The 13,030-nt window shown below is 43.4% G+C and overlaps 1 protein-coding gene across 25 annotated transcripts in view; it reads left to right on the top strand.

Annotated features, from left to right (window-relative positions):
- The window catches only part of TCF7L2 (transcription factor 7 like 2), a 180,474-nt gene that overhangs the window by 53,337 nt on the left and 114,107 nt on the right, over window positions 1–13,030 (top strand). For 22 of the 25 annotated variants that reach the window (XM_054071352.1, XM_054071349.1, XM_054071350.1 and 19 more), the window contains exon 5: window positions 10,272–10,373. The exons of the other annotated variants lie outside the window; for them this stretch is intronic. In XM_054071352.1, coding sequence (XP_053927327.1) covers window positions 10,272–10,373 — 102 coding nt within the window. The remainder of the gene's footprint in view (window positions 1–10,271; window positions 10,374–13,030) is intronic. 25 annotated transcript variants of the gene reach the window in all.

The raw sequence follows: 13,030 nt of genomic DNA, 5'->3' as shown, positions 1-13,030 counted from the left end.
GTGAGGAATGTGGACCAGGATATGACGCAGTGGAACTTTTTTTCCAAGGCAGGCTTTCTGAAAAACAAAATAGCCTCAATAGCAACCTCCCCAGCTTCTCCTAGGAGGTCAGAATATTGCTGCTTTCAGTGTTATCTCTGGGACTTTTTCCTGAGGTTGCCTTTAGGTTACATTTTTGAGTTAGCTTTTTGGGTTTCTTTCTTTTTTTTTCCAAAAAAAAAAGATAGACAAAAGTTACCAACCCCGGGGAAAGAGCGTTTTGCAAGTTCTTGGTTTTCATGAGGGCCTGAAACCCTTGGAGCCATCCATTCTGCAGTAACCCCTTGTTGCATCAAAGACCCAATCGCACATGGAAACCACAAGGGAGGCGACAGGAAGTTCGGTATGAAATTTGCTGGGTTTACTAGAGAGTGGCTCCCGGCAGTTCACCCAGAATTGCTACATCGACAGGAATTTTTGTGGTAGTGATTCGAGTCATGAGTTTCACTTACCCAACGGCGGGAGAAAATATGACTCTTTCAGTAAACCCCCATTGGGTGACATTAAAATAACAAGCAAACAGCTAAATTCTCTGGTAGCACCTTTAGGCTGGGATCATTCGCAGGTGCTTTACAGAACCCCAGGTGAGAATTTGGATCAAAGAGTGAAAAAAACCAAATAAACCCAAACCACATACCCAACCGAGATAGTCTGAGAGGCCGCTTTGGAGGGAGTGCACCTCTCAGGGCATCCTTCTCCCATCTGGGGTTTGCCACGCATCTGCTGGCTTCTGATAGCTGGAGGGGCCGAGTATTTTATCAGTCAATCCTCTTTTGGCTCAGATTTTGTAAACTGAAGCTGCTGAAGTCATGCAGCTCCTCGTAGCAAGTGTATGACAAACTGGTTGTTTGTGGAAGCCGGGCATGGGGCTGCCTTGCCGAGGACCACTGCTGCAGCCAGACAGCCAGACTTGGCCTTTCTTCTCCTTCTTCTCCATCCCTTCACTGTGAGAAACCAAATCTGACTTTCCCCCCCACACCCCCCCTCACCCGGCCCGCCACCACCACCAAATAGGAAATCCTTAGGAGAACAGATTGGGCAGCTCTCAGTCTCTGATAGTAGTAGCCAGTGAGAAAGGCAGCTAGCACTGATCCTGGTCAGCAATGTGCAAAGATATCCCTCTGTCTGTGTTTTTTACCTCTTTGCCCACCTACGTGCAAGGAAAATGGTACCAGTTCAGCAGCCAGGTTGCATCCTGATCATGTAGAGGTGACTTTTTTGATGGGCATCACCACCAGGGTATCGAAAGACTCTGGCTAATGTTTCTTATAATTAGGAAACGTGTAACTCCCCTCCGGACTCCGAGTGATGGAAGCAAGAGGAAGGTGAGGGTGACTTTTAGAGAGCCACTTTTACTCCTTATGCCACCGTGCTGTCCTGTGCCACAGGTCCATGTATTGGGGTGACAAGACAGCAGGACAAACCAGTGATGTTCTGCAACATTAAAGCAGAAACAGGCTGGTTGACCACTGAGTTCTATTGGTTTGGGTTTGTTTAGGGTTTTTTTTGTTTGTTTTTTTTCTTTAAGAAGAAAGAAAGTAGTTGTAAAGCTTAGAGCTGCAGTACCTCCTTTACAGATGGACTTATGCTGTTAGCAGAGTTGGAAAGTTTTAAGGGAGGCAAGGTTCCCCTGGAGCAGCCTTTCTATTACAATTGAGGTAGTTCAGTGCCGTGATCTCCATCTCTAACGTTCTGTCAGATATTTTTACTGTCTTTATTTAATGGGAAGGAAAGGAATTATATTTTATAGACCATAAAATGCATTCTTGGACTTCATGCAAATGCTAGTTACCAATTGTTCTCTCACTCTCTGGGAAATTGCCAGGAAGAGAACTGAAATGTGGGTCTGTACATCAAATTGTTCGGTGAGTCTTGGAGGCTGGTTTAGCTTTGCCGAGTATAAACAAACCATATCTACAGAAAGACTTTGAGATTTCATGACTGTCCCGTTCTTTCTCTCATGGAAACTCTATGCTTGAGTGGGAAAGAACAGGTTGCAGAGAAAACCTGTGGAAAGTAGTTTGAAGATGAAGACTTTTTTTGCTAGCTTGAAGTAGATAAAAAGTTTGCTTTTGTTTCTCAGCTGAAATTATGCTTTTATTTGTGCCTATCTTTTGGAACAGCACTTTGTAGACATCCAGTAGTACTCAGCCAGTCTGCCGATTTGTGCAGCGAAGGCTGTGGAGGCTTTCATATGAAATGTGAAGAAAGGAATGGTGCTTTCCCAAGCTCCACCCAGGATCAAGAAACACTGCCTGCAGTTGTTTTGCTGAGATACCATGTGAACTGCAGAAAGTAATGCTGTACTTCTGTGTCACATGAACACTCTTCCTCTTGTAAAGCTAAAAAAATGATTTTTAATTCCTGCGGTAACTGATTAGCCTTTACTAAGCTTCTTGATGCTCAGTATCAATATCATAGAACTCTACTCTAGTCTACCAACTTTGCATTCATTAGAAGATAAAAACCTGGTTTACTTCAGTATTTCTGTAGAACTGATGGCAAGGATGCCTTTCATCCATGTCAGAATGAGCAAATAATTATCTGAATTTGCTTGAACTTCCATAGGCAATAATTTTTAAGGAAGTTTCTGATTATTCTCTTTCGCTCTTTCCCACAGCAGTCTCCTCTGTGCCCTTATCACTGTCTATAGAAAACCTGTGTGAGTAGGGGTGATGCCGAACAGTAGCAATGGGATGTAGCTGTTATATCACATCTCATCCGGGATGCAAGAGCAGAGCTATGTGCATGAGGGGGGCACAGAGCCTGGTGATAAGGTCAGGAGAAAGAGACTGATCGGGTGCTTCTGCGACGTTTCTCCACCTACACTCAGTCTGACTGCTCATCTAAGAGGGAACTGTGGTCATTGAGGTGTCTGTGGGGCTCAAACTATGTCTTTGTGCCTTGTCCCACCCCAAAGCTGTCATCATCTTTGCTGGTTGCCTTAGATTGCTCTAGGGCCTCAGTGAGGGTCTTCCAGCTCACAGGATTTCTGCTTCCAGGTGTCCCTCCTTTGAGATGATCTGAAACTGTATAATGGCTAAGATATTTCTGTAATTTTCAGTCTGTGAAGGGTTTTGCCTTCCTTTTTATGCCCTAATGGTGCTTCAGGAATGTGACAAAGGCACAGGTAAAATATTAAAATGAGCAACTCAAGACCCCTGTTTTAGGGACTCCTTACGTGTTACGGGAAGGGAAGGAGATAAAGTCACTCTAGTTCTCAATAACAGGGAAAATCAAAACACTAGAAGTGTCTTGTTCAAAAGTATATCACAAGACTGTTTGGAGGATACCAGTGCTGGTGAATAAGTGGCATGTTAAACCAGGATTAGGTCTATAAATTGGGACAAGGGACTCTTCATCAGGGGGTAGAGGGATAGTAGAAGGGGAATGGTTTTAAGCTGAAAAAGGGGAGATTTAGATGAGGTGTTAGAAAGACATTGTTTACTGTGAGGCTGGTCAGGCACTGGCACAGGTTGTCCAGAGAAGTTGTGGATGTCCTGTCCTTGGAGGTGTTCAACAACAGGCTGGATGAGGCTTTGAGAAACTCAATCCAGTGGAAGGAATCCCTGCCCAAGGCAGAGGGTTGGAACTGGATGGGCTTTAAGGTTCCTTCCAAACCAAACCATTCTATGATGATTTAATGACCTATGTGCACATGTCTGTGCAGGTACACAACACCTACCAGTTCCTTTTGTGCCACTTTCCCCCTATTTATTTATTTATTTCACTTAGTAGTTTATTTTTGCAGTGTTACAATAATTTAAAGTATGTTAATAGGCTAAAAAGAAAAAGAGGAGATATGTGATAAATACTTCAATTTTTCAGAATTTCATGCTTTCATTTCTTGAATACAGGGAAGAAATCTTTTGTGCGGCAAGGATCAGCCTCGTTGAAATGAGCCTCGTTGCTTTCATTTTGAGCAGCTCCTCTGTGCCTCGTCGAGGTGCATTACATATTCTGTAGAAGGACTGAACATTGTGGGTGGCGTCTGTTAGTTCTCATACAAAAAATTCCAGACATTGCAGATCTACAAGAAATGGGAGGCCCTTTTTTCAAAGTTCCTTCAGCAATCTCCTTCAGTTATTTAAAATAAATCCTTCAGATTTTACTCTCACACTGCACATCTCTACAAACAAGGTGATAACTGAAGACCGAAAATAAGGCATTAAGGCAAATTAAGGGATGGAGCAGAAGCTGAGGGACTACTTTTAAATCCTTTTAGGCTTTGGTTTCTGACTTAAGTGGGGACAGTAGTAGGTTGCGGACCTTTCTTTGTAGGTACCAAGATGAGTATCCTCTTGCAGCTATTTTTTTTGTCTGCATGGAGCAATTAGTCTCATTAAGCTTCATCATTATTTGTATTGCCTTCCCTATAAATCTTAGCTGTCCCTTCAGCATTACACTCTCCTGTGTTACTACTGGATTATCTCTGGTTAATATTTGTCTAGATACCCCCACCCAGAAGAGTTTTTCTCCCAAGTAACGAGTGATAGGATGAGAGATGGGCTGTGCCAGGTGGGGTTTAGGCTGCATACTAGAAAAAAATTCTTTACTGAAAGAGTGATGAAGTATTGAAAAAGGTTGCCCAGGGAAGTGGTAGAGTCTTCATCCCTGGGGGTATTCCAAAAGTGTGTAGATATGGCACTTTGGGACATGATTTAGTAGGCGCCGTGGTTTTGGACTGATGTTTGGATTGGATGTTTTTAGAGGTCTTTCCCAATCTTAGCGATCCTATGATTCTATGAGTTGCTAACTAAATACTGGAGAAACTCCTGAGCTTCAAAGTTGACTTCCAGGTGCATAGTTCTGTGTAATTCTGCAGTGCTGGCCAAGGGAGAGACTAACAGCAGAAGTAGGAACAGGAATATTTCTCTTTGCATGGTATGTTGACATTCAGAGAGAAGTGTAGACTTTGAAGGTCTGGAAGTCTGGTTATGAGAGGTATTGTTGGAGGCCCAGGGTCTCAAGCTGACTCCAGGAGACCTGCTTCTGCTAGTTTTGGTTCCTGGGAGCTAATAAGCACCAGCTGCAGGAAATGTAAGCTGGAAAGTGTTGTGCAGCTTTCCCTCTGTTTAAAAAAAAAACAGCGTATTTTTTTTGTAATTGGATTTATGTATTTCTGTGCTATGGGACATCACTTGTAGGGCATTCCAGCAGTGAAAACAATAGCGTGACAAGAGAGCAGCTCCAGGTTGGACACCGGTGCAGGAAACACCTGTGAACTCTGTGCCATGCCTTCCACCAGGGTTGCAAATCCGGCCCCTGGGAGGGATGTTGTGGCTGGCAGTAGAGTGAGAGTGTTCACCAAACTCCTCTAGTCTTGGATGTGAATTTTAGCTGCTTTTGACCAACTCTGCTGTAAAATCTTGATAAGGAAGTTTGTTTGCCCTACCAGTGCCCAGGAAAGCAGCTGCTCTGGGGGATATTCAGCGGGGTCGGCATGTAGAGCTGCTCTTGGTGGGGGAATGCTTTGCAGGACCTTCTGGTTGCAAATGGGAGGTCAGGACCGCAGGAGCTGGAGGGTAAGGGTGTTTCCTTTTTGTTCTCCTTCTGAAAAGGAAAATGCAGGCTGTTCAAATCATTTGCCTTTTCCCTTGTGCTGACAATTTAACAGCCTTTTTAAAAGCTTTGGTTTCTCTCAAGTACGCTCGCCTCATACGTGTTTTAATTTTTGCGCGGAGGCCTGGAGCTTAGCAATTATTTTGCTTAAGCTCTCTGAGACTTGCCATAAAACATTTTTTCTTTCTTTTTTCATTTATTTTTTTTTAAGCACACACATGCTAATGATCCCCATCAGATCATATTGTTAAGCAGGGAATAAAATACTTATGGCAAGATGACATTACTTTAAAAAATGTTAAAAGCAGGCCAGCAGAGCCCATTTCAACAGTTTTGTTCTGAAATAATTTGTGCAGATTTGTTAGAGTTAATTTGTTGAAAAGTTCAATGTTTGTACAGGCGAGTCCTAATTTCCACACTGAGACACAGAAGCAAGCAAGGAGCGAGCGCGTGTCCAGCCTTCGCGGGAGCAGGATGGTGGGAACTTCCCTCCCTCCAACCCTTCCCCCCTGGTGCAGGAATGTAAAAGCAGTGTCAGGGGGCTGGGAATGTTGGCTTCAGATTTTTGTGGACTCCTTGCAAATCAGAGGAACTGTCTGGCTCAAATCTGCATTTAGGGCCGAGAGAAGAGGATTTCCTGCTATTTAGTTGCTTGAGGAAGGAAAGGATTTACCTCTCCACTGTAACAGGACTTAATTTTTCATCTCTTTAATAAGAATATCATAGTGTAGGGCAGCAGTAGTAAACCTGTGAAAGCAATCACACCTCTCCCCCCTCTTCCTTCGCCCTCCTCATGCTGGGATGCAGCTCCCCCTCTACCCAAGCATCCTCCCCGCCCACCTCCCAGCCCTGGCGATGGTTTGGCGTCTCCCTCCATGGTCAAAGAGTTGTAGAGGGGGTGGCTGCTGCGACGTCGCTCCCTCGGACGGCTGCCTCGCTCGGCCCGCCATCTGGATCCAGTTAGCTCTCTCGGCAGTAGGGCTGAGTCTCATTTCCTCCAACCAGTAATGTTATATAGGCAGTGATCCTGTTCTGCCCTAACATAATTGAAAATTATGTGTATTGTAGACTCGCAGCGCTGAAATGTAGACTCGTAAAAATCTGTGGCTCAGGTAGCCTGTGGAGATTGAATTTGGCACACAATGAAGCTTTTATGTAAAGTAAGAATTATAAGCCACCACATCAATATTGTGTTACAGGCATGACAATTCTTGGATGAGGAGGCCTTGAGTCAGGCTCGTCACCTTAAACAATGCTAATACTTCATACTCTATCAATGGGGCTGGCATTTTGAAGCCAGCAGACTGGGCTGTTTTTACTTTTGCAAACGTTCCTTCACCAAAGCTGTGGGTTTGTTACCTTGATGCAGGCGTTGGCTGTGGGCTCTGTCCCTCTGTTTATCTGACGGATGGAACATCTCACCCTTGATGGGCCAGGATGCTGCTCTGGATCCTGGGACTTGGTAGAGTTCATGGAAGTTGCTTTGTTGACCCTTTGGTGTTACTGCTTTCTGTGGGGACTGTTTTATTTTTCCCCCAACTGATGTGTTCCCCACTGGTGGAAATGGAAGCTGTCAGTGTGTGTGCTTGTGTGCAAAGCTGAGCCTTCTGGTTTTGTACCATTCCTGTGGGGCTCCCTGTGCGTGTCCAAGAGGAGAAGCAGCTTTGGCTGCATTTTAGCCTTTGTGCTGTAAGACTTCTTGGATCCTCTTTGGCAGGAGTGAATAAGAGAATGACTTCACCGAGAGCCCAAACTAAGGTGTTTAAAAGCAGAAAGCAAAGTAGCGGTAAGATCTTTTGAAGATTTCATCTTGCACTGAGGCTGAGCAGCCTGGTGTGGGAGCATCCCTGCTGGAAGTATGGGCTCTTGAGACTGAGGTGGAGCAGGAGCAACCCTACCTTCGTTCTCTGTTTCTTCTAAGGAAATTTATTGCTAGTAAAAACCAGCAGAATTGACAGTGCTGAAGGCTTTGTAATCCCTGCAATAATTACTGACAGGACAGGGTCTGATATGAGCTTGCTCATGCAACAGTGTCAGTGCCTCAGCCTGCCCTCGGGGCAGTCTCAGAGAAGCCCACATGTTTCTTGGCTGTACAGCTGCTGACCTGAGCTTCTTCATGGGATGTTACGGTTGTAGGAATATTCCAGGGTTGCTTGTGACCATGGAATGGTCACAGAAAAATGAGGGTGGTTGGTTTATTTTGTTGGGTAACGGCTTAGTGACTGTTTCCTGAGACACCACTGGTTAAGCTGGCAGGATCTTGTAAGAGCTTTAGCTCTGGTAGCAGTAACTTCTCACTCCCTAAAGTGATTGTGAAGTTTCAAACAGAGTCATATACTGAGAGACACACATTCTGCAAGGATGTTTTCCTTGGAAGAGGAAAAAATACTTCACTAGGTGGCTGAAAAACGTGAGGAAGCCAATAGTGACTGTGACCCATCAGGACCCTTTCTTAAAATTCATACGCCCCTTTGTGTGGTGATGTTACAGTCACTGTCTACAATAACTGATGGACTTCTGAAAATGTAGCAGTTGACTTGTTTAATAGTGCCCTCTGCAAATCTGAAACGTATCGCATTTCCCCTCATTTTAAGCAGTTCTCAGTTGGCTTAGGTTTTGGGCTCATTCTTTGTGAGCTTGGGCTGCATTTTTAAGCACTTTTCTGAAACCACAAAGGGTTTGAAAGTAACTTTAACATCATCTCAGCTTTAAAATTTATGTTGTGGTCACCTATATTGAAGAGCAGGGATTTGATACAAGCGATCAAATATCTGGAGGCTTAAATCGAGTCGTAAGAGCTAGAAATGTCACTTTTGGTAGACGAGTTCTGGTTTGTTTGGGTTTTATTTCTTGCTTTTAAGAAGTGCTGAAACACTCTGGTCCACATTGCACAAATCCCAAATGTGAAGATGAATAAAAGCAAAACTTCTTGGAACTTGTGGAACTTGTATGGGGCACAAATCCAGAGTATGGGTTTGTTTATTTGCATTCCAGTAGCTCGGAAATCTCAGGCCCTCCAAGCGATGGGAATTGGTAATGCATCCTCCTGCTGACTCCTGCTTTTGGTCACCTCGGTGCCTGGGGTCTTGCAGCAAACAGGCCTTGCATGCTAGCAAATGTTTTGCATACGTGAGCAAATGTGATAGTGATGTGCTGAAAGCATGGAACCAGATCTCCTTCCTTCCTTCATGGAGATTGAGATACAGCTTCCGTTGTTTGCCTGGGGTGATGAGGGTTTTGTGTGTGTGGTTCTCCTTCAAGATTACTCTTCAAAAAAAAAAAAGAAGCGTAATGGGTAAATGTGACTATTTCTCTAGGCATTTCTAGGAATAGATCTGTTAGGTCAACCGGAGTCTAGTGCTAAATAGGATCTTCTGCGGGGGCCTGATCTATGTGTGCAGCTGTTTTTCTTAGGTTTGGGAGGGAGCTGAAGGTATGTGGCAGCACGCATTTCTCCCAGAGTGATATAGGGCTTTCAGAGATCACCGGTATGCCTAATCGGCAAGAGAAAAATTTGGAGTAAAATTATATTTTATATAAATATTTTATATTTTTTTATTATATTTTATAGATGTACCGTGCAGAGGTCTCTTTGGGCTAACTGTGGGGCTGCTCTTGGTCAGAATCAAGCACTTCCAATGCAGCCATCTGGGCACTAACTCGAGAGTTCACCTGTGAGGTGGAAGTCTTGGGCTCTGCCGTGTGTTCTGTCTGGGGTGCAATAGCTTCTTCGGTGAATTTAGCGAGAGGACGTGCATGCCTGAGAGCAGAAGTTTTAGTCGATATTTGATGCTGGTTAAATCCTTGGGAAAGTTCTGCTTCTTGACATGTATATAAGATTTCTTTGCTTTGGAATCAACACCCCCTTAGGCTGCACACTTGCTGCCTGCGTGTACTCAGCCTGTCTGCCGATGACAATGACATCGGAGCACTGGAGCTAAGGCTGGGTGCACCAGGCTGTACTCTCCTGGACATGATCAACAGGAGAGCTTATTAGGTTTGCCTTGTAATTGAATAAGTTACTTTGTGTAAGTCCCTTAAGAGTTCTGTGATGGAAGGTTTCTTTCCTGATGATGATGAATAAGGAGACAATAATCCATGGTGACTTCCAGAAATGGTGAAAAATAGGCAAAATAGGTGCTAAGACCCAGCAGTGCTGGATCTTTGTGGGGTAGACCTCTGCCTTCAGGGCTCGTACAGCGCTGGGAACTTGAAGGAGTTGACATGGTGCATTTGTTGAAAGAAGGCTGACAGATGACCCATTAAATAATGGGATCATATTCTTATCATTCCTGTGTTTTCCCTCCCCTGAGACTGATAATCCACCTTCCCCTTCCTTGTCCCATCCTCTAAATGGTTTTGGTATTTAATTTCTGTATGAGTCTTATTCTTCTAGATTTGCTACAGTTAATAAAATCAATGTAATATTGTCTGTGGAATCTGCTTTATTTTCTTATTCCTGAGCTATAACATGTTGGTATGAAATTGTTAGTGTTCTGCACAGATTTTGTCTCCACAAACAAAATCGTCTTAGTTTTTGTTTCAGTTCCTTGCATAAATTTTAATTTATATCTTTTTACCCATGTTACCTAAGATTTGTTATTTTTATTTTTTTTGCCTTTCTTTTCTGAACTCATTTTTCTTTCCCCATTTTTGTTTCCTCCATCCAGTATCTGCAGATGAAATGGCCACTGCTTGATGTTCAGGCAGGGAGCCTTCAGAGTAGACAAGCCCTCAAGGATGCTAGGTCTCCATCTCCAGCACACATTGTTGTAAGTAAACACAGAAAGATGTTCTTCCTTTGCTTAAAAAAAAAAGGCATTTGACCATTTGACATTAATGGCATGGGTTGTCATCAGTTTTCAGTTTTCTTTTACACAAACCGAAAGAGAACTACTTCAAACCAAAAGCGTAAGGAACCCATGGTAAAAGGAGGGAATACATTTGCTATTGCCGGGCTGTTTATGGAATTACCATTTGTGTGTCTAATAAGAGAACAGGGAGTTGAAAATGCTCTGAATTTGCACACTACAGCATTACTTCATGGCAGTAAAGTCCAAGCAGGCTGGTTTACACATCTGGCAATGTTGAACCGAAGAGGATGAAGAGACACTTTTGGAAAGCATTAAAAAAATAAAAACCAAGCCTGCTCTATGGCCTTTACTAAAATAACCCTTTCTTATTGCAAAATCTTGAATGAAAGGTTGTGAGACTTGGTCACCAATGTACCTGGGTGAAGGCTCAACAGAGTCAAACCATGCCTCTTCGTGTTGTGAAGACTTCTCATTTAGTATAAAAAGTGTTATCAAATGTTTACTGCTTACCTGCAGAATATAAAGGTCTCTTTATGATAAGTAGCATTGCCAAAAATGCTTTTTTTATACTTCTTAGTTAAATTTCCATTTCTCGGGTCAATTTTCTTGCTTCTGTTGTAAAAAAGATGTTGAGTTTGAAATGTTCAATACAAATTTGCATGACAGTGATCTGGGGCTTTTATTTTACTTTATAAAATAGCATCCAGAGAGGCCTAAAAAGAAACTTAATTGATGTGGTGTTATGCAAGAGGGGTTGTGTGCTCCTCACTCAGAGCTGGTGTAACTGCCATCTAATGTTAAGGAGCATCTTAGCTCTGGGCAATTTACCTCTGGAGAAGATGGCATGTAGTGGGGTAGAATATTTCTTCTGAAAGACTTTATCATCAAGAGTTACAATTTTTTTTTTATTTCTTTAAAAACTTTCTTAATAACCAGTGGATGACAAGGTGAATCCCAGGGAAATGTTGCTCATTCTTTATATTTTATTACACAATCTAAAGCTGATGTAGATCATTCAAGGCACGTGTTTGTTTTGTTAGAAATCTAAAATCATACCAAACACTTTTTTGAAGAGCTTCTTACTCTGTTTTTGTCTCTATAATTTGAGAAGTTTCAGGCCTTTGCTATGTATTAGGTTTTTTAGTTATTTAAAAGGCAAAAAGGTTTACCATCTTTTAGACTCCGTAGCTTCTAAACCGTCCTTCAGCACAGCAGAGCTCGATGGACACAGAACTGGTGTTTGCTTAACCGATATCTAGCACTGGTTGCTTCACAATGACTTTTCTTTTCCTTCCCAACCGCTTGGGCTGCTGCTGGAAGAAGAGATCAGAGAAAAGATGTATGGCTGGTTATTTAGAAATCTACAGCCATAATAGCTTGCTCTTATCCTATTTTTAGTAAGAAATAAAGCAAAACAACTTCCTCATTTTAATTCTTTTTTTGAACTGCTGTGCTGGAGCATACCTGGGGCTCCGGGGCCAGTGTGCCGGAGCAGCGTCAAGCTTGCAGGAGGTGATGGCAAGGGAACGGGAGGTTTCTCCTGGCTGGTTGCAACCTGGGAGGGCATGATGAGCTCTGCAGGTGGCTTTGCTGGGTAGGGATCATTGGTGCTGAGCATCTGCTGTCCCCAAAGCCTCTCGCTGTGCAGGAGAGCAGCAAGCACTTGCCTTTCAAAGCCAGAGCAGCTCATTGTGCTGGCAGGGCTCACCGGGGTTCTGGCTCCCCCAGCCCACTCTAACTCCTCCACCCAGGTGTGGATGAGGTGGAGGTGAGTGGACAACACAAATACACACAAAAAAAGAGATAAAAATCATCATGATTTTGGAAAATAAAGAGAAGCCTGTTTCCAGGGAGGCTGAGGTTTATCTGCCTTGTATTTTGACCATTTATGGGGTTCTTATGGGTCTCTTAAAAGCTGTTTCACTCTGCTATTCAATAAAAAGCATATTTACCATAGCAACCACTTAGGCTGTGAGGAACATATACTACCTCTGAGATGGAGGCCACCTTCCAAAAGAGCCACAGCTGGCATTTGTAATGTGATCTTTTGTGCTACTTACAATGTTGGAGGGAGAGGAGGAGGAGGAGAGAGTGAGGGGGGTGGCAGTGGTGTATTCGGTGGGGAGGCAGTCCTGCAAGGTTTAATGTTTATTTCTAGCAGCAAACTGTTTTACCTTGTTCTGTTAAAATAAATAAATAAGGGGCAGCTTTTTCCAGCCTTTTTTCCTGGCATCCGCCCCAGGCCACATTCATTCTGTGGAGTAAAAATGGTCTTAGTTTTGGTAAATAAGGTTAGAGCGAGTAACGGCATTTTGAGGAGATGAAGCGACTGCAGATGCAAGTTGGCCTGGAATGTGTCAGGCTTTTCTGGAGTCCCCGATTGTCACATCGCACCTGTGATCTGGTCACACTTGCACAAGGCTCTACACCCATTTCTGCATATGTGAAAACGCAATTAATCTTTTTATGGAACAATGAGAGGTATTTCATGGGCATGCTGAGGTTTCTGTGCAAGTGGAATGTGTAGTTTGTAGGGATAGGAACTGGTTCTTCACCCATGTTCTTGTGTCTTGTCCACCTGTCAAGTGTACCCATCCCAGTTTTTCATCTTGAAA

Source organism: Cuculus canorus, chromosome 7 (assembly GCF_017976375.1).
Source record: "Cuculus canorus isolate bCucCan1 chromosome 7, bCucCan1.pri, whole genome shotgun sequence".
Classification (NCBI taxonomy): Eukaryota; Metazoa; Chordata; class Aves; order Cuculiformes; family Cuculidae; genus Cuculus; species Cuculus canorus.
This window is presented reverse-complemented; position numbering and strand designations above follow the sequence as displayed.